This window comes from Polypterus senegalus, chromosome 2 (assembly GCF_016835505.1).
Source record: "Polypterus senegalus isolate Bchr_013 chromosome 2, ASM1683550v1, whole genome shotgun sequence".
NCBI classification, from domain to species: Eukaryota; Metazoa; Chordata; class Cladistia; order Polypteriformes; family Polypteridae; genus Polypterus; species Polypterus senegalus.
In genome coordinates, this window is record NC_053155.1 from 295,463,182 (window position 1) to 295,485,893 (window position 22,712).

At 37.6% G+C, this 22,712-nt stretch overlaps 1 protein-coding gene across 2 annotated transcripts in view; it reads right to left on the reverse strand.

Moving 5' to 3' along the window:
• The window catches only part of smad9 (SMAD family member 9), a 90,731-nt gene that overhangs the window by 22,202 nt on the left and 45,817 nt on the right, over positions 1-22,712 (reverse strand). For both annotated transcript variants that reach the window (XM_039745810.1, XM_039745811.1), the window contains exons 2-6: positions 21,538-22,080; positions 8,714-8,971; positions 8,297-8,401; positions 4,119-4,340; positions 2,468-2,724 (exon numbers count right to left, since the gene is read on the reverse strand). In XM_039745810.1, the coding sequence (XP_039601744.1) occupies positions 2,468-2,724; positions 4,119-4,340; positions 8,297-8,401; positions 8,714-8,971; positions 21,538-21,949 (1,254 nt within the window). In that variant the 5' untranslated portion in view covers positions 21,950-22,080. The remainder of the gene's footprint in view (positions 1-2,467; positions 2,725-4,118; positions 4,341-8,296; positions 8,402-8,713; positions 8,972-21,537; positions 22,081-22,712) is intronic.

A 22,712-nucleotide genomic window follows, 5' to 3' on the forward strand; every position in this document is an offset into this window, starting at 1 on the left:
ACAAAACATCAGGGTAACCTGAATGCAATGCAGAAGATACAGAAAGCAGAATAATTAAATAAGAATCTGACACTTCAGCGGACGTTTTACCCGTGCACAATCACAAAGTGATTTCAAGTGAAGCTGCTTTTATGGGAGACACAAATGCACCAGGGCACCTTGCCCCACTTTCCCTGTTGCCAAGTAATGTTAAACCAAGTCGTCACTACGGTGTTCCCAAATACGCACTTTGCTGATAAACTGGCGCGCACTGAGTTTGCACGGCGCTTTGGTGACTTTGAAGAACAAAAAGTCCGTCTACATGCGGCTCGAACCTTGTGCATGTTTGGTAGCACATATCTGTGTGAGAAGCTCTTCTCAGTGATAAAGACTAACAAAACAGCACACAGGAGTCGCCTCACTGATGAGCACCTGCAATCCATCCTGAGAATCTCCACAACACAGAACCTCACACCAAACAGAAACGAACCTGTGCCAAAAAGATGCCAGGCGTCCAGCTCTAAAATGACATATGAGCAAAGACAACTGAATGATTTGATTTGTTATTGCTGAAAGGAACACATTTTATTTATATTTCCAGGTTTTGTTATGCAGCATGTTCATATTTGAATTTGTATAATTTTGACAGGATATATTTTTATGGAGAGCAAAATCTTTTGGGATATTTAAAATCTAAGTTTATTTTTTATATAAAATTACATAAGAGTAAAGAAATTTGAATGTTTGTTCTTTTAATGTTTACTTTATTTCTAACTTGTATAATTTAGACAGGATATATTTTTATGGAGAGCAAAATATTATAAGTTGTTTAAGGTTTGAGTTGATTTATTCAGAATAATATTCCTGTCTGTTTTACCATTCCTACCAAAGATATTTCTGTCGACTAAATAAAAATTCCTTCTATTTAAAATTTAAATAGAACTTGAACAAATCGATAGTTCATAATATCCACGCAGACTTGCACGTAAGAGCGGAGTTATCCGTTTTAACAAGCAGCGTATTGCACTGATCTGAAATAGCTGTGTGTGTATATATGTAGATATGTATGTATATGTATATATATGTTTATATATGTGTGTGTGTATGTATGTATATATATATGTATTTATGTGTATATATGTGTGTGTGTATGTATGTATGTGTGTATGTATATGTATGTGTATATATGAATGACAACAACACTCATCACTCACAACAGTGACAAAACAATTACATTGACAATCATGTTACGTTATTTTCAAAATGTTTCCTTTTCTTTTTCATTGCTTCTTTAACACACTACTTCTCCGCTGCGAAGCGCGGGTATTTTGCTAGTTGGCTAAATAAAAAGATAACAATATTCAAGCTTTCGAGGCAACTTAGCCCCTTCTTCTGGCAAGGTGTTGAAAGCTTGCATATTGTAATCTTTTTAGTTAGCCAATAAAAGGAGTTATTTTGCTTGACTTCTCACTACATTCATAATGACTAACACGGTACAACACCCTAGTACTACAAAATAACTGACAAGTGTAAACATCTGTAACAAATGTATTACCCATTCATCCATATTTGAGCTCACTTGAGCTATTTTGGGGTGACAACAACTAGGAGTCAACCATTGATGCAAACATTCACTCTGAACCAATTTTATGTGTCCATTTAACCTAAAACATGCACATATATATATAAATCCAATGTCTGTATGTCTGTCCACTTTTCACAAGAGAACTACTTAACGGATTTAGATTTTTCCTATAATTTGCTTGAACATTACGGTTGATTATGTGATTTCTCTCATCGCAATATCAGTTCACTTGCGGCCCCAATTTATTTGCATGAAACGGAGAATGTTTGCGGGCCGAGGCCCTCCTCACTCACACACCAGCCTCCATTCGAGTCTGTCTACCTCTCGCCACGTGTTGGAGCATACCCTGCCTCCGCTTAGCTAGCAATACCTGTTTGTTCAATCGACATTATCATCTACCGATTGTTAAGAGTAATGTTTGACGTTTTTGAGAGACAGAGATCAGAGCTACGTGTTTTTTAGAGCGGAGCTGCTGATTACCAGAGATATCACAACCATGTGCTTTTCTCCCCACGTGGAAGATGCTCTGCTGTCAGAGCTGAACACGATCAGGTACAGTGCCAGTGTTTGATGATGGAGCATACCTACCTTCTGCTTGACCAGAATTAAATTTTTTTATTGATCTTTAAAGTTTGTTCTGTTTCACTATTACATGGGCAGAGCCGTGGGGGACAGCTAGTTTGCAATATGGGGAAGAATACCCACAGGGGATACCATGAACACAGCCTCACAGGGACTGAACTGGAATTCAAACCCAGGACTCAAGAGCCATCCTAAACACTACACCATCACATTACCCATGACAACTTTATTACTTTTGTGAATTTTGAAGATCGTGAGCAACTGTACAAATACTTCCTTTTCTGATGAAACTAAGACAAAAATAGTAAAAACCTGTTTTACCTTTACAAAGCTCATTCTGATGGTGCACATTTTTGTTAATTCGTAGACAACCTCAAAGCCATGGTTAACAGACTGAGCCAACAACTGAGCGAAGAGTTGATTGTTGAAGATCTTGAGACTGCAGCCACTCGGGATTTTGCAGACAGTAGTGGCATGGAAACCATGCTGATAGTTGCAATTACGACTCTGCACAAAAATGCTGCTGTCACTCAAGCATTCAGCATACACCTCTCCTCCGACATAGTACAAATGAACACCTACAGCAAAAGGAAGGATTTTTTTAGGTAATGTTATATTTGACTGATATGATTTAATGCTGTAAATAGAAAGCAGAAATACATTGGACAATATCTGTCATTTTAAGATGTGCATGTTCTAAAGAATGTCTCAGACTGGTGGTGACATTTATTGTACCAATACACTCATATGATTTTCTAAAGTCTCCAAAGCAAATGAAAGCCAAACCCTAGAATGCAAAAAAGAGACTAATTAATTTAAATTAGAAAAAGTTAACAAGGGCGGATGAAGTACTAAAGAATAAATCACCCTGTGAGCACCGCTACTTCTAATAATAATTCTTTGCATTTATATAGATAGCGCTTTTCTCACTACTCAAAGCACTCAGCAATTGCAGGTTAAGGGCCTTGCTCAACGGCCCAAAAGAGCAGAGTCCCTTTTGGCATTTACAGGATTCGAACCAGCAACTTTCTGATTGCCAGTGGTGATCCCTAGCCTCAGAGCTACCACTCCACCACTGCACCTACACAAAGTGGTGTCAGGTTCCTGCTCTAACAGTGAGTACAACATACCTGCTTTTCACGTGTTCACCAATGTGACATTAGGGTTCCATCTGGGCTCTGCTCCCATTACCCCTTCTGCCTCCTGAAATACTTTGCCATTCAGGCACATATATGACTCTGCTTAATCCAGTTCAGATTCATGAAAGGCTGGTGCCTCTCCTGTCACAGCTTGGCACAAAGCAAGAACTAATTCTGAACATAGCACCTGTCCATCGAAGAGTGCACTTACACACTCACCCAGGACCAGTCTTGAGTCACCATTTACCTGTTATGCATTTCTTTAGGAGAAAGCCGGAGTACTTGCAGAAGAAACCAAATAGACATGGGGAGAATACTAGATAGATAGATAGATAGATAGATAGATAGATAGATAGATAGATAGATAGATAGATAGATAGATAGATAGATAGATAGATAGATAGATAGATATGAAATGCACTATATAGATAGATAGATAGATAGATAGATAGATAGATAGATAGATAGATAGATAGATAGATAGATAGATAGATAGATAGATATAATAGATATGATAGATAGATAGATAGATAGATAGATAGATAGATAGATAGATAGATAGATAGATAGATAGATAGATAGATAGATGGGTACTTTATTGATCCCAAGGGGAAATTTACAATGACTATGCACGGACACTGACTGGACTCTAGTTCGGTGCTGACCACTGCACCTCCATGCTGCTCACATCACAAATTAGCTAATTTACTATACTGTGCATTAACTAATTTTTCTTAAATTATTAATCTGTTGCTGCTGAAAGCATACATTACATTAATTTTACACATTTTCTTTTTTTACTAACAATAATATAAGCAAGATGCTGAACAAACCTTTTCCGATGTGCCTCCTGGTGTGTTCAATTGTGGAGTTGCGGTTAACATTTGATAAGAGCCCAAGACAAAACCTGTTCTTGTTGTTGGATGGATCCGTGAAGCCATCTATAAGCATGCTACGAGAAGATGCGTGGAATGTTTCCCCAACTCTGTTGTTTAGTTCATAATAAGCAACTGAGCACCAGTACTCTGGCTCTTCATAACAAACAGGCCGTAAGTCTGCAAGAAAGGAGTAAATCACTTTTTATAAAGCGAGACTTGTTACACATTAACTCTGATAATGACACTAAAAAGGAATAATGTACATGTGAAAATTGTCAGAAATCTGCACTAGGGCTCAGAAATAAAAGATCACTCTTACTCTAGGCAAACCTAAAATAACAAGACGCATCATCCCCTAAAATAATTGACTATTTGTGACCATAATGCAAATCTAGAGATTGTCCTTGTGATTATGATTTATTTGGTGAGAACTGGAATATTACAAAAAATCTTTGGAGGAGAAACAGAACATTTTTTTTCAATATAACAAGTAAACTGCCATTTTAAAAGTCTGATTTTTTAAAATAAAAATTTAGGTATTTTAGGTATTGCTATTTAGGTATACTTTAAGTTATATTTACTCAATCTAATCCTTAAATCATTACATTTCACAAGAAAGAATTAAGCCATCATCTGTAGATTGGCTAATAAGACCTCAGTTGTCATGGCTCTAACAGAACAGTAAAGCACAAAGAGGTTCAGTGGCTTTTTCAAGGTTAAATACCGACTACCTGACCGAGTTGTAATTTAAAATGCAAACGTCTTGCTAAGAAGACCTTTTCTTTTAATTACTTGACCACACAACCCCATGTTAATGTAACATATTAAAAGTCATAGAGGACAAAAAAAAAACATTTCAAGAGCTCAGAATGAATGTCACCTCTGAAAGAGCATACAACTACCTTTACTTAGGCTACAATTTTTCCTGAATGAGTGTTCTTTGTTTAAAATAATGTATTACTTCCTAACAATGAAGTCCTTGCGAATAAACTGAATTATTTACAGTTCAAATGTATTTATTTAGGAAAATTTTATATAACAAAAGAAGTACAATTTTGGAAAGAAGAAGTATCTTGTATTTGATAATTAATTATTTTGTAAATAATTGTACTTCAAGCATGAAAGCACTCCAGTCTTTCTTTGATGTATCACATAATATACCAATCCATTTTCATAAATCACTTTATCTCTGGAGAGTCACAGTGAACTGGAGCTTATTCCAGTGGCAATAGAGCTCATACAAGGGGAATCAGCAGTGGACCCAAAGGCAAATTTAAAGGCTCTAATTAAGATAACTTTGAATAAGAGATGATAGTGGATACACCAAAAATGTGCAGGCTGGGAACCAACCCCATCAGCACCAAATGCTCCACTGCTGTGTTGTCTTGCGCTAGATAAAAAATAACCCATCGAGAACATGCATGGAATGTTTCACCAGTTCTGTTGTTTAATTCATAGTATGCAACGGAGCACCAGCACTCTGGCTTAGTGCAAAAGGTAAAGTTAAAAAAAATACTTATACTTAAATACAGAAAGAAGCTATCATGTTTTAAAAAATGGAAGCATGTAAATATAAACAGTTGGGCAGCTATAAAAGCAACCAAAGGCCGATAAAAAAATGATGCATACAGGACTCCAAAAAACATTTAACACTTTTCATTAAGTTTATCCTTCTTACACTATTGGCATTAGTGGCACAGTGGTAGTGCTGCTGCCTCGCAGTTAGGAGACCCAGGTTCACTTCCCAGGTCCTCCCTGCGTGGAGTTTGCATGTTCTCCCCGTGTCTGCTTGGGTTTCCTGCCACAGTCCAAAGACATGCAGGTTAGGTGCATTGGCAATCCTAAATTGTGTGTGTTTATTCCTGCCTTGTGCCCTGTGTTGACTGGGATTGGCTTCAGCAGACCCCCGTGACCCTGTGTTAGGATTCAGTGGGTTGGGAAATGACTGACTATTGGCATAATAATGAAAGGATTTTCTATTCTTAATTTGGGACACTCACATATATTTTAAGATTTGAACCTTTCACACTTACAAATATAAGATATGCTTAGAACATATTGAATTTTTTATTTTAAATTTTGTTATATGGAGGCACCCCCAGCCAATATCCCACCACTTTGGGCTCTTCATGAATGTGCTACAGCACAACTTTAGTAGCAGTGTTGTATTTCCGTGTATTATAGTAATAACAATAATAATACATTTTATTTATATGTCATAAGGGCAGCTGTGGTACAAGTGGTAAAATATAGGAGGAAGGTCCCATTGCTAATTTATTAGCATTGCAATGTCAAGGCTTGGTTTTAACAAAGAAAAGTCCTTTATTAGAAAAATAAATCACAAGAACAAACTATGCACTGTGCCAGTTTTACTGTTTTAGGGAAAAATATAGACTTTGTTTTTAAATGATTTTTATCTGTTTATTTTCCAATTTGTTTTTAAATGGGAAATGAGTATTTCATCAATGAAATGTGGATTTTCAAGTGTACATCTTCTTCTTCACAACCTTGTTAGTATACTGGAGCAGATCTACCAGTAGTGCTTCTCTTACTAATCCAAGATTCTTAGTGCCAGGTAAAGTAAAAATGATCCACCCATGTGAACCGCATTATGAATCTTTCTTAATTTCACCTCTGTTACATATCCCATGTTTGCTCATTCCTTGCCTTTTCTAATGCTGAAAAACTTGTCTATGGATTTATCACATCGCTCATCGATTATTGCAACTCCTTACTGGCAGGTGCCCTTTCAAATATTATATCACAGCTCTGGTTAATTCAAAACTCTGCTGCAAGATTCCTTACACAGACCAGCAACAGCAAGCACATCACACTCATCCTGCTTCACCTTCAATAGCTTCCTGTGACTTATGGGACTGAATATAACATTCTGTTAATAACCAGCAAAGCTTTAAATGGCCTTGCACTGGACTAAATCAGTGACCTTCTCCAACACTACAATCCTGTTCACCCACTAAGGTCCTCTGATTCTGACAATGTTGTTCTGCCCCACAATATCCTGAACTCTATGGATGACAGGGCCTTCAGCTGTATACTGTAGCTCCCAGACTTTGGAATGACCTCCCAAAATGAATTACATCAGCTGACTCAATTCATTCCTTTAAAAAAACAACTTAAAACTCTTTAGTTTAGGAAGGCTTTTAACTTAACCCAACATTCTGCCGGTATTTTCAGTTTACTTCTGTGTCCAGATGCTCTGGATAATTTGTGTGTATGTGTTATATCACAAATTATGTTATTTGTACAGGCTTTCTTTTAGTAATGAATTTAGTATTTTATTCTTCTGTTTATTGCTTTGTATATCCTGTATTCGTCAGTTCTAGTATTCTATGCAGAAAGTATTTGTATTCAATGTTTCATATACTCTGGTGTTCTTTTTGTGACTCTGTGAAGCACCTTGAGTATGGGAAAGGTACTATATAATTAAAATGTATAATAATAATAATAAATTATCTCATCTTTATATATAATACGCTGCTGTGGATGGTCATTTGTCTCTCCAGGATTTTAAATCACCTGTAGCTCGCAAACTGTTTGAACTATTGACCTGAAATTTGGTACACATATACATATACGTCTACTATCCGCTTTTGGGGTGATCTTTGACCCCCAAGGTTATTCCTCTTTTTATTTTTATTTTATTTTATTGTAGAATCAACACTCGGCAGCAGCTAGTAGGGCGCCCGTGCGGCACATGTGTACAGGTGCCGTTCTCATCCCTACCACCTTTGCCATCATTTCCCCTACCTCTTCATATCTTAAATTATTCTTAAGGCAGATTGAAGACTTAAGTGAAAAATTAAAGAAAATGTACTAAGTAATTGCAACACAAACACTGACTTACTCAGTTTTAAAGTGAAAAGATGCCGACGGAAGAAGAGAAGAAGCAGGCCGCTAGGGTGGAGAAAAGAAGAGCTGCTCAGGAAGCAGCAAGCGCATCAACCTCTGAGCAAACGAATGGTAAACGTACAGAGAAAGAGGATGAAAAGTAGGAATGCTCAAGTCAAGTGTATTCACTGCACGTTATCGTACAGTGCACCGTTACTAGTACAGTATAAATGCTAAAAACAAGAGCTATGCATAAATGAGCAAAACATAACATCTTTTCTTACCTTTATGATCTGAAAAGATTAACCTATTAGGGTTTGTTTCCATTGGCTTTACATCATCATTGACTGTTGACTCTGTCATGCTATAAGGAGGAGGTGGAGTTTCGGCTGGTGGTAAAGAATTTTAGACAAACTGTATTAAAATTACAAAATACAGAGATCATTTTTACAATAACATTCATACTCTTACAGTGCCTGTGCAATAACATCCCAAAATGTTCTTTTCTTTTTGCTATTAATATAACTCACTGCAAAAATAATCTGTCCATCCACCCATTTTGATGCCTGCTTAGTCCAGTTCTGAGTCACAAATAGCTGGAGCTTAAAGTAGAAGCTCAACTAAGATGACATAACAGATGAAGGGTTCTATGTTTAAAAAGAATTTACAGTTTTTAAAAATGACCTGCATTTATTTATTACCTGCTAGCTGATAAGGACTCCCAGGGTCTCTGGGACTCCCTGGAGAGCTAGGATAACTTATAGTTCTAGGAGACTGGGAGAAAGTGCTATCTGGAGATGAAGAAAAAGAGGTACATGCTGCTTGCTGGAAGGACTCTGGGTATGTTGCATTGTGTGGCATGAGGGGTTCACTCTGAAGAGAGGCATTCCGGAACTTAGCCAAGAGGCTGTGCTGAGGGTTGAATTCACTGTGACGAGGTACCAAAACAGGAGGAAGGACTAGAAAGGAAATAGAAAACTAATGAGCAATGAATAATGATGACTTAATGTCAAGAATTAAAGAGAAAATACACATAACAAATGGTATTGGACAAAGAAAATAGCAAAAGATTCAACAGAAATTTCAAATCATTTTTTTGACAACAGTCATAACATTCATTTACTGATTTATCAGAATGTTACATTATTCTGTCTGTTCATCAAAACAAAAAATAATCAGAATGTTGAATGTGTTAATGTTCATCTGTTTGTATGACTGATAGTTCTCAAATGTGTTAGTAATTATGGATCATGTAACAATATTTTAAATATACAGAGGGACTCAAAACTTTTATTTAACTTTTAACTTAAATTAATTTTATTTATTTTACATCTTACAATATACTAAGCTACTAAAACCTTCATTTATTTTTTCACTTGTTTGCTCTAGTCCAGGATCACGGGATGGCAGCGTCTAAACCAGCACAGATAGACGCAGTGCAGTACATTGCCAACCAAACTGAACTTTAGCCCAATGAAAGGGGTTAATGGTCAAATATATTGTCACTTATCAACATAGCTGCATATTTCACTAAAACACACACTTTCAGGATCAATTTTACACAAGCATTTGAAAAAATAATGTGAACATTGACAATAACATCTAAGGCTTATTATGAATCTGAGGCCCAAGAACAAAAATGAACCAATACTAACCACTATGCTAAATTTTTTTAATTTTACTGTTATTAAGCTTCAGCACACCACTCTGCTGGTTAATATGTTGGTTAACTTGAAATAGAGGTGTTGACCATTAACCACTGATAAATTATCTTATGTTAAAAGTTTAAAGTTATATGTCTTACTGATTATACACTTAGTTTAAATTTGAGTTGAAAACTGTAAGTGCCTTGTTGCACTATAACCACTAATATGGAATTATGTTTAGATGTTTTATTAATTTAAGTAAACACATTATGGCAGTTTTTTTACATGCAAAATCATTTTTCACCTAGATGCAGAAGAGATTTCTACAGCAAAAATGATGCATGATAACCACAGTTTGATTTAGGAGCACATCCCATGGTGTTTCAAAGTACTCATTCACAGCACAAAAAGGAGGTCTCACAGTAAACCAGTAGAAAGAGACCAAACCTTTTTTCCAGTTCAACATCTTAACCTATACTTCAAGCTGCTTGCCCATGCATAGAATTTACTGTCCTTCACACGTACACACACAGTTCAGGTCTGTTCTACCCCTCTTACAGTCAATCATCCCTCCCTTACACAAAAAATATTCACAAAAATGTGTTTTTACTTGTAAGTGATATTCATTTATGACTGCAAGTGGAAACTAATGAGAAGATGATTGCAGGCATAAGCTGAAAACAGTTTCAAATTCAAAATGTATCCGTATGAAGCAGAGGAGTGGCAGGTTAAGTTGATGAGCCTAACTACCCTTAGCTAGTTTTGCTTCGTATCAGCATGTAATTGTGAATGTGCAAGCGGTGAATATTCAGATTTTCTTGCAGCAAGAGAGAACTGTTTAAACATAACTGTTAAAAAAAAGGGAAAAAAAGTTCATGCTTTTATCAGCATTGTTTGCATCTACTATGATATTAAATATACAAAGTGGGTAATTCATAACAAATGTCAAAACGGCCTTAATTTTTCAGGGCCTAGACTTCAAAAAAGTATCAGAAGTACAGCACTAGGACACGGGTGCAGGTCAGCTTCAGCTGCTGGTGGCAGACCTCTATGCCAAACAGTTTTTTCATGCTTTCAGATTCTCAAATAATTGGGAAACTGGTTACTGGAGATGCCCTTGCATTATGATGAACTCAATTAAATGTTTCTAGAATAATTCTAGTACTTTACTGGAACTGTAGCATGGGCCGTTAGTCTACTGAAAAGAAAACTCCATTTCAGAGGAGTCCATTGTTGCACTGAAAAGGATGGATGCACCCAAATAAACAACAATTTTTAAATATTCTGCAGTATTACTTTATTAAGGGACCTAATATACTCTGTAAAACACACCACACCACTCTATCACCACCACCAGCCTGCCCTGTTGATATCCAGTCAATCTATTGCCAACATATAAAGTGCCTCCAATTAGTATGAAGCTGTAAGTTCTACTTATTTTTTAAAATCAGGAAATATTTTGGTGACCATCTAGTGTCTATGGAATGTGCTTCTTAGTGCACAATATCCATCTTCCTTTTTTTAACTAGGAGGAGTGTCACTTTGTTGTCAGTTGCCATACCCCATTTGTTACAACCTACAAATAAGCATGCATTCTTAAATTCTTCTATTAGCACCACTGCCATATTGCGATCTTAGCTAACTAAATGTGGACTGTCTGTTAATCTACAGATGCCGTGTTAGCCTCCATTGGCTCCTTCACCAGCATTCCTTTTCTGATCACATGTCATGCATTAGTTAAAATGTTATTTTGGGTGGTGGCCCATTGTCAAAAACACTATAGTTATGCATGAAAAACCCAAAATGCATTGCTTTTTATGATACAATCACAGTAGTGTGCCTATCTCTGACTTCCTTATTGCTTCCAAAGCCTGTTAAGTCTTTCACCTTGTTAATTTTCAGCTTAAATTGCATACATACTATTCTGTGGATGCTTGTATACCTGCTTTTTATCATCTTCTCTGCACACATTCCTTTGTCATTAAGCAGTCAGTTTATATGAGAATGACACATCAACAAGTTATACATTCTAACTCCTATTGAGTATGGGGTACTAACATATTTTATTCATAAATGATATAGTGAAATTCTCAGACAGACAGACAGACACACAGATAAGATAGATAGATAGATAGATAGTGTCAGGGATGCCAGGGGCCATGACCCGTCAGGGATGCCAGGGGCCATGAGGGACCGGATGAGTGACGGTCTGTGCCCACCCTGGATCACGTGGGGGTCGCCTTCCTGGTTGTTTTGGGGGCCACTGGTACAGGGCATGGAAACTCCACCCTGTAGGGGCCCGTGGTCACCGCCAATGCCTTGGGGACCTGTTACCCCAGCACTTCCGCCACACCAGGAAGTGCTGGGGGGAAGAATTAGGACGGCGCCCGGAGAGCTGCCGGGAGGACAGCCGGCACTTCCGCCACACTGGGGCGTGGCTAGAAGAGGAATGCCGGGAACACCTGGGGCTCATCTGGGGACTCTATAAAAGGGGCCGTCTACCATCATTCGAGGCTGGAGTCGGGAGGTGGAAGGACGAAGCTCAGGAGAGCTGTGGAGGCGGCCCGAAGAAAGGCATTGTGGCCAGGACTGTGTGTGATTGGGGTAATTGTGCACGTGACTGGGGTCTGAGTGACCAATGAACTGGGGTCTTTGTGACAAATTATTGTATATAGTGTAAATAAACATGTGGTGGTGTTTTAACAACATGTCCGACCTGTCTGTGTCCGGGCTGGGTTCACAATAGATAGATAGATAGACTTTATTTGTCCTTGGGTTATTTAAATCAAGTCAACTATTACCTTCATGCATTTTGATTATCTCAATGTACTACTGTAAGAATGGAGCATCTGTTTAAAAATGTAAAATCAGGTGAGAATGTCTATGTATAAGTTTAGCTTTCTGCATCATTACAATAGTACTGTAAGTGACACAAATGAAGAAGATTATTATTCTTTCGCTTTCACTCTGCAACTTTTTAAGAAAAATGCCAAACCCTAAACAATTAAAACATCAGATTCTTGATGACTATAAAAATGTTTTCACAGTACTCAATTTTGTTATTAATTTTTCATATAAAATATCATTTTGTCATGCCTTGTGAGCTTTCCAGTGATACAGAATTAGAGAAAACCAATAATATGTGTATTTAAGAGAGAGGTGTTTTTCAATCTTTAAAAAACATTTCATCCATGCTCGGTCAATTCAATTCTGGCTGAGAGTTCCCATGGAAAAAGCAAGAAAAAACAAATCACTTTAAGGCTGTTGCAGTCGATGTGAAACTTAATTCCACACTGAAGAAAAAAAATAACTTCTGCTGATCAGCCCTCATCAAGTTTATATATAGTGAGTCAGTCATTCATCGTCCAACCCGCTATATCCTAACACAGGGTCACAGGGGTCTGCTGGAGCCAATCCCAGCCAGCACAGGGCGCAAGGCAGGAATAAATCCCAGGCAGGGCACCAGCCCACCGCAGGACACACACACACACACACCAAGCGCACACACACTAGGGAGAATTTAGAATCGCCAATACATGCACCTAACCTGCATGTCTTTGGACTGTGGGAGGAAACCACGCACACACGGGGAGAACATGAAAACTCCACGCAGGTCTCCTTACTGCGAGGCAGCAGTGCTACCACTGCGCCACAATCCCACCCTAGTTTATATATATTCATGGTTTAAATTCAAAGCCTAATATGCATGTCTATTTTTAGCTTTTCTGTTTGTTATGTTGGTGACACAAAGTTACATTTTATATTCATTTTCACTGGATATTTCAGCACTGAAGAGTGTCGTCAATGTTTGATCCTTAAAAATGTGAGAAAACAAAAACCTTTGAAAACACAACTGCCTAAATGAATGAGACAATCAGCAAGCTTAGCAGCTCATTGTGCATTTTGATTTGTTATACAAGGTCACAATTAAAATTGAAGTAAATTATATTTATATTAAGGAAGCATGTTTGTGGAATTATATGCAATGTGTTTGTGGCATTACATTAACTGAATTACCTCAACTTGACAAATGCTGTCAAATAAAAGTGTGCATTTGTGGTTTACAATATGAAATGTAATTTGTGAGGCTCAGATAACTGCTAATAGCCAAGGTTTGTAAGCATCGAACTGTGTGCCAAGTATATTCCAGACTGCAATGTTTCAATCTCTTTGCCAACCGAAACACTAGGTTTATATTCATTAACAATTAAATCATTCCAATTTTTTCTTCACATGCCAAAAATGTCAAAAACAGCAGCTACAGTGTTTTATTCCAAAATTCAATTGAGGTCCTCAAATTTTCAGATACAAAATCATAAAAAAATGTAGGCTTTGATGAAGATAATTATGACACACAGCTGTTGTTGTGCCAGGGTGACATATAAAGCCCAGAAGGGGGGTGGGGGGTTATATCTGGTGTCAAAAGGGTGGCCCAGGAGTGTAGCTAACAAGGACTCTGGCTTAAATATGTGAACAGAAAAACACAGCAGATGTGTATGTAGTGTTCGCTTAGGATGCTGAGAGGCAGCTGCCTAGTTGACTAGATCTTATTTTAGGTGAAAGTAGTGACAGAAATGACAATATCATCTTGGGCACAAAGTCTCAGAAGTGTTTATATCACCATACATCCATTTTTCATTGTCAGGGAGATGCTTTGGAGTCATGACCCTATGGACTTATTTGTGGATCCAGGCTAGTAGGAAAATCATTTCATAACTTGAAAGTAGCTCCAGGAAAAACCACAAGTAATTCCAGAAGGGACTATTATCCTGCCTTAAAAGATAAGTCCAGAGGGTATGCAATCAGGAGCAGAGTTTGGAGTTAGCACTTAGATAGATGCCAGGAAGAAAAAGACCAAAAATATAAGATGAAATATGGATGAATCATACATAATTATGGATATTTCTTTTGTTCACCTTCCCCTTTGTATGAAATTTCCTTTGTTGTGTGGCATTTTAGTTACCCTAAAATTCTTGAAACAGAGTGACTCATGAATGTCCCTTACTTCTACACATTTGACCGTACGAGTGAAATACAGTGGTGTGAAAAACTATTTGCCCCCTTCCTGATTTCTTATTCTTTTGCATGTTTGTCACACAAAATGTTTCTGATCATCAAACACATTTAACCATTAGTCAAATATAACACAAGTAAACACAAAATGCAGTTTTTAAATGATGGTTTTATTATTTAGGGAGAAAAAATCCAAACCTACATGGCCCTGTGTGAAAAACTAATTGCCCCCTGAACCTAATAACTGGTTGGGCCACCCTTAGCAGCAATAACTGCAATCAAGCGTTTGCGATAACTTGCAATGAGTCTTTTACAGCGCTCTGGAGGAATTTTGGCCCACTCATCTTTGCAGAATTGTTGTAATTCAGCTTTATTTGAGGGTTTTCTAGCATGAACCGCCTTTTTAAGGTCATGCCATAGCATCTCAATTGGATTCAGGTCAGGACTTTGACTAGGCCACTCCAAAGTCTTAATTTTGTTTTTCTTCAGCCATTCAGAGGTGGATTTGCTGGTGTGTTTTGGGTCATTGTCCTGTTGCAGCACCCAAGATCGCTTCAGCTTGAGTTGACGAACAGATGGCCGGACATTCTCCTTCAGGATTTTTTGGTAGACAGTAGAATTCATGGTTCCATCTATCACAGCAAGCCTTCCAGGTCCTGAAGCAGCAAACAACCCCAGACCATCACACTACCACCACCATATTTTACTGTTGGTATGATGTTCTTTTTCTGAAATGCTGTGTTCCTTTTACGCCAGATGTAACGGGACATTTGCCTTCCAAACAGTTCAACTTTTGTCTCATCAGTCCACAAGGTATTTTCCCAAAAGTCTTGGCAATCATTGAGATGTTTCTTAGCAAAATTGAGACGAGCCCTAATGTTCTTTTGCTTAACAGTGGTTTGCGTCTTGGAAATCTTCCATGCAGGCCGTTTTTGCCCAGTCTCTTTCTTATGGTGGAGTCATGAACACTGACCTTAATTGAGGCAAGAGAGGCCTGCAGTTCTTTAGACGTTGTCCTGGGGTCTTTTGTGACCTCTCGGATGAGTCGCCTCTGCGCTCTTGAGGTAATTTTGGTCGGCCGGCCACTCCTGGGAAGGTTCACCAATGCTCCATGTTTTTGCCATTTGTGGATAATGGCTCTCACTGTGGTTCGCTGGAGTCCCAAAGCTTTAGAAATGGCTTTATAACCTTTACCACACTGATAGATCTCAATTACTTCTGTTCTCATTTGTTCCTGAATTTCTTTGGATCTTGGCATGATGTCTAGCTTTTGAGGTGCTTTTGGTCTACTTCTCTGTGTCAGGCAGCTCCTATTTAAGTAATTTCTTGATTGAAACAGGTGTGGCAGTAATCAGGCCTGGGGGTGGCTACGGAAATTGAACTCGGGTGTGATACACCACAGTTAGGTTATTTTTTAACAAGGGGGCAATTACTTTTTCACACAGGGCCATGTAGGTTTGAATTTTTTTTCTCCCTAAATAATAAAAACCATCATTTAAAAACTGCACTTTGTGTTTACTTGTGTTATATTTGACTAATGGTTAAATGTGTTTGATGATCAGAAACATTTTGTGTGACAAACATGCAAAAGAATAAGAAATCAGGAAGGGGGCAAATAGTTTTTCACACCACTGTATATCTCTTGATTAAACCACAGACAGTGTGAAAGATCTGCTACACTGTAAAGGATTATACTGCAAGATTAGTCCTCCAGCTCTGTCTCCTGCTTTCTGGTCAGTGCCACCGTCTGCAAACCATATAACATAGCTGGTCTCACTCTTTCCCTTGCCGCAGCCATTTACTCTCAGACAGAGCCCCGCATTTTCAATGATTCCTTTAGGCGTCACTCACTAAACTGAAAATGTAATGGAAATCACTATCGCAGGCTTGGTTTAGTAACTCTAACCTAGATGCGTTGGAGCTTTGGTTTTCTGATGTGCGCATCTATTTATCATTAATTTCACTCATCCATTGCCCACCATATGAAGTTATCAGTCATTAGTATTACAGCTATAAACATCGCTTGCTTGACCCAAGAGGGTACCAGAAAGTTATTATCACACTGAATTATAACACTGGACAACAGAACAGGCAGATAACAATAACAACAACATTTATTAATATAACACATTTTCATACAAATTGTGTAGCTCAAAGTGCTTTACAAGATGAAGATAGAAAAGAGAAAAATGTAAAAATAAAATTAGGCAATACTAAGTAACAAAGAATAAAGTAAGATCTGATGGCTAGGAGGACAGAAAAAAAAATAAACTCCAGAGGGCTGGCGAAAAAAAAAAACTAAATCTGCAGGGGTTCAGCAGCCACGAGACCACCCAGCCACCCCCACTGGACATTCTACCTAACATAAATGATTTCAATCAGTTCTCATGGTTTTCAGGCTTCACGTGGAAGAGTTAGATGATGATGGTTATCAATGTAAGGACTCTATGGTGATAATGATAACATTTATATATACTGTATATACACTGTATATACTGTATATACATGTGTGTATATATATATGTATATATATATAAAACTAAATATAATATAATGATGAGGCCAATGTGTTTATTTTTAGATGCTTACTCTGTATTTTTATTACCATTTGTGATTCTTTTTTTACCATTCTTTTACGTATTTTGCCTAATTTTTAATTTTTCTTTCTAACTGTATGTACTGGACGGAAACACAAACACATACACACACAGACACTTCTTTTATTAAGGTAGCTTCTGTATGCATGGCAGTACTACTACTACTACTAGTACTACTACTACTACTACTAGGGTACCAACAGGATGGCAAATGGGAATATTTGTTTGGGCCCCCTGGGCTACTGGGGGGCCCAGGATGGTGTGTGCACAAATTTGCTGTTTTTGCACCAGCAACATTTTTAACAATGTACAGTGATTTGATAACTGCATTGATGTCAAATTAAGCCTCTGATATACTTTAACTAGCCATGTGCGCCCAACTACGTTGCGCGTGTTAAAGTTGTCTGTGAAGGGCTCCCAGTTTAAACACGGCTACCAGTCGCACAGCATTATGATTTTTTATAAGGGAAACAAAATTACAAAAGAAAACCCTTGGACATTGATTTGATAGGAACGGCCTACTCTGAATCGCTGTCCGAATAGTAATTATGTGGTGGTGTAGGAGCATTTCTGCTTCTGTCCGTTCACAGTCCGTCTCGTTTTCACGACGCTGTCATTTCCTCTCACGATGTCTTCTCAACCTTTCTCCAATCTCGCAGGTTACTTTGTGGCAATCCAAAGAGTAAGGCAATATACATGGAACAATGGTTATAAAAAGGGGACACATAGGTATCCAGGCTCTTTAAAGCATAAATAGAGATCACTTCACTGACATGTAAGCAAGCCACGGTACAACTGTGAGACATGCAGCACTCGCCGGCTACAACGTAACAATAATAATTTCCGGAACGTGCTGTTACATTGTCATTCATTTTACCCACTGTCTTTCTTTCATTCATATGTTAAGTAGGCACGTACCTTTTATCTTCGTCAGTCTCATTCTCTAACCAGGCCTCAGGAGCAAACCAGCGTAACACTGTCCACCACGCCTTTCGTTATTCCGGCACATTGTTGACATCCGTAAGTAACAACAACGTACTAAACTGGAAGGTGGTCTACGCATGCGTGGAATTCGCGGACAAACAAAGATCAAGATCTAAATGAAGATCTCTGTAGTTAATTTAAAGCACAGCAATTTGTTTAGTTTAAATGCCTGTGTTTTGAGGTGTGACTGGAGTACTACAGTCTTCAGTAGTATAAGCCTGGGGGAAGATTCTTAATGCAATGCCTATGTTTTAGCTGTCTCTCTACTGCCATCTAGTGCTTCTTCTTCTAATTCATTTGTGGACAAACAAAGATCAAGATCCAAATGAAGATTATATATAGAGATAATGAACTGGAACATATTGCATTGCTTAAAGCACACACAGAATAATTTATCCAGAAGCGTACTTTGCACTGCATATTTTTTAAAAGTTACACTATGGCTATTTAAGTAAACTGAAATTGCCTAAAAATTAATTAAGAATGCACCAAGAAAGACTGATCAGTCTTGTAATCACGGTCCTTCAAATGAGAATTTTAGTGTCAAGTGAATTTTGCAGATGTTATAAATAACAACCATAACACAGAGATTCTGTAGAAATTAGTGCAGTAAGACATGACCTGTTATTTACTATGCTTGTTTTACATGATGTTAAGAGGTTATTATTTTATACTTGGTTCGTCATGTTAAAAAATATGCACTGAATCTTTTGAATTTTGCTTGAAATATTGAAAAAAGTGCTTGTAATGTTTGGTATTTGGGTTAAAATGTTACAAATATAAATTTATAATGGTGTGCTAGTAATTGCTTTGTCAAATGGCCACTACATTGTTAGGCTGAGGCTGAGGAGGGGCTAATTCGGGCAGCCATAACACGTATAATGACTCCCTTAACTACACCAATACTACTATTACTACTATCATAAAGATGAAATTTTGATAGCCATAGATAAATATTTTAAAATTTTAAAATCCTGCAAGATGTACTCATTTTCTAATTTTAAAATTGTATTAAAAATAAAAAATGTATTAATAACATTCATATGGTATAACAGTGCACTTCTATATTAGACTGGCGGAAAATATAATTGTGACCTTTATAAAAACTTGTTATCCTTCAGTTTAAAAAAATGTCAATCTCAAATTAAATCAGCATAATATCATCTCTTTCAAGTCAACAATAAAAAGCAACCAGATCATCTGAGGTGTAGCATTTAAGAAAACCACTAATGTGACTCTAAATTACCTATCAATTTAGGATGAGGTCAGCAAGACAAGCAAAGAAGCAGCAATTATGTACCTCAGCATTCACAAGCACCATCTAATCTTGAGGCACTTTGCTTTTAAATAAATCTAATTACAGTACCAACTAGGAAAATTCCATTCCTGCTACATATGCAGCAATTGAATTTAGAGGTCATTCTGCCAGGCGGCAAAATAAACTCTAAAATTAATTTAAAGAAAAACAAATGGCTCATTTGTATTTGTCAAACACAGAGGCTGTTCTATTATCTGAGAGGATTCAAATTTTGTTTTGAAAATGTAAAATTTATTGTCATTGAATAAGGCCAGTCAGTCGTCATGCCAGTTGGACCTTTCATTATGAGGTGTTATATTTTTCATGTCTTCTATTTGTTTACAGGGAAAAAATTTCATTACACTTTTCCTCCTCCATATTTTCCCAAGGAATAAAGAGGTGCATGTTTAATGACATCATTCACCTGTGATCCTAATTCCCATGGATCACATCCACTCAAAGATGTGGATGTGAGCCCAGCGTATAAGCGCCTAATGTCAGCCTTCTTTATTTATCTTTATCAATCTGTTCTCATTTTTTCTTAGTAGAAATCATTGAATTTTTATTGCCTTTTTTTAGCCTTTTATAAGGGTTCTCTTATTTTACAAGAGTGTAATAGGAGAACATTGTCCACATATCAACTGTTCATCCAGATAATGATAATAATAACAATAATATGTCTTATTTAGATAGTGTATCTTATTCAATGGCTTATATTAAACCACACACCTCTCTAACACTGTGCTCATAATTTCTTTCTGCCTGTGCCTCAGTTCTGTTCATAACTCCACAGTCAGGAGGTGTTGATATCATTTGTGATTAGGAGCTAAGGTGGCACTTAGTATGCCTCATTTTAACGAACTTTTTAAAAATTCAGTATACAATAATAATTAATTTATATTTTACTAAAGATTAACAACGAATCCTATTATCTAAACTTTGTAATCACTAGGCGGTGCTGTTGCAGCATCTTTTCACCTAGAGTAATGGTAAAGATGCTAACTGGCAGGTAACCGCCAAAAGAATCAGATTTCAGACATAAGAATGTAATACTCCAAACTTCACCCTATCAAATAAGTGAAGCAGCCGTGGTGGCGCAACATCAGAGGCTTCACCTCAGGCGCTGATATACGATGCAGAGTGGATGCAAAAGTGTCTACACCTGACAAGCCCCAATAAGGTAAAAATACATGTTGTGTACTCTTGTATTGTTTGGCAGGTACTGCATCACATATGTATGATCTATTTCTCTTAACTGAGAGGACAACTTGGATGTTTGCCGACCAGCCACAAATATTACCTGGTAGGTAACCACCCAAATTATCAGATTGCGATTCAGACCTAAGAATATATATATATATATACATGAAATTGTATTTAAAAGCTCAACATTAATTTCATGAAAGCCAAAGGAAATGTAAGTTTAAACATAACAAAGGAAAACAGTAACCCCTGTACCTGCACCTTGCCTACCTCAATGGTTTGAAGTCTCTAAGTGGAGTTCAGATGATTTGTCTCCTAGAAAGGCATGCCCTTTCTAAAATGACATCTCTTCCTCTCAGTCAGTGCTCACTTTCTCCCACATGTTTAGTACTTGCTCTACCAAACACCCAGGTCCCTCTAGTGTCCAGTAACGTCCCTGCCTACTGCTCTCCCTTGGACATAGCATGCATATAAGACACATCACATCCCAGTGGTGCCACTCTTCCAGTTAGAGCAGGACAACGTAGGTCATCCCTTTCAGTATCCACCTTTCTCATCTTCTTAGGGTCTTCCTTGGGCCTGCCCCTGAGGTGACCCCCTTTCCAGTATATATAAGTCTTTCTGTTTACTAGGACACCCATTACAACCCACATACACAGTAGGAGAACATGTAAAGACCGAACAGTAGATACACCACCCAAACTTCAGTCTTATAATGCAAGTTCTGTCAGTGCAATACTAAAAGCTAAATTAACATAATTCTCATGTGTATATAGTTTACTTACCTGGTGTTTCTACTCGTCGATAATGATAAGGGTTAATGCAGATGTCTTTCTGTTTTGATCCAAAAGGAAACTCGCAACATTCAAGAGCTTTAAGCTCATGGTGGGACTGCAGGTCTGGCCACCTCCACACCCTGCAATAGATGACATGAGGAAGACCTTTCCTGTGGGATACCTGCAACCTGCCATCAAGGGAGCGTGGGATGGTTACACATTTGCTGGGCTGACCGGGACAACTCAGTGCTTTCTCCAGCTCTTCCATTGCTCCTTTCTTCTTCTTCAGCTTTTTAACAAGTGAATCTACAGCTTTCTCTGCCCATTTTTCCTCCTCATCCCCTTGTTTCCAGCCCAGCAGTCTCTTTACTGCTGGGCTGGTGAAGGAAAAGAGAGATGTGATAGATGCGCTGGAGTACATGGGAGTTGTCAGGATTATTATAACTGGATGTCTTTTAGACAACTTTACAAATGTTCGTCTTACTCTTCATAGAAGGTTAGATCACTCTGCAGTCTAGATTTTGTTTTCCTTTTTAAAATAGTTGCTGATTTCTGTCAAATTAAGAACAAAATATCTTCGGTTAACATTATCATCATAAACATGTAAATCAATTAACCAATAACTTTACACTTTATTCAAAGCTGATCTAAAGGAGTCAAAGGGATTGAGGGATTCATATTTCTATTTGTCCTCAATGTGATGTGTAGAAGCAGTTTTAAAAAGTGACCAAAATATGCTATATTGCAATATCTTACTTCATTTTCCAACCATTTATTCGATTGAGGTATTGTGAGGATAGCAGTCTACCCTGGAAGCATCATGTTTAGGGGAGGAACCAATTATGGATAGACTGCCAGTCCATGATAAGGCACACTACCTCAAACATAAGAACATAAGTTTTACAAACAAGAGGGCATCACTCAACCTGTCAAGCTTATTTGGTTATTTAATAGCCAAGATGCTTATAAGTCATACCCAGGCACTTCTTTACAGCTACCAAATCTCTGATTTAATTCCATGATTTGCTATTACATTCCATATTCAGTAGTGTTTCATGGTTTCGATCTTCAATGCATTTCGCCCTAATTTCCACCGGTGTCCATATGATTCATTAATTATCTGTATATACTGTAATCTGACAGATGAACTTTATCAAAGTATTCTGCATTTGGACATTATGCTC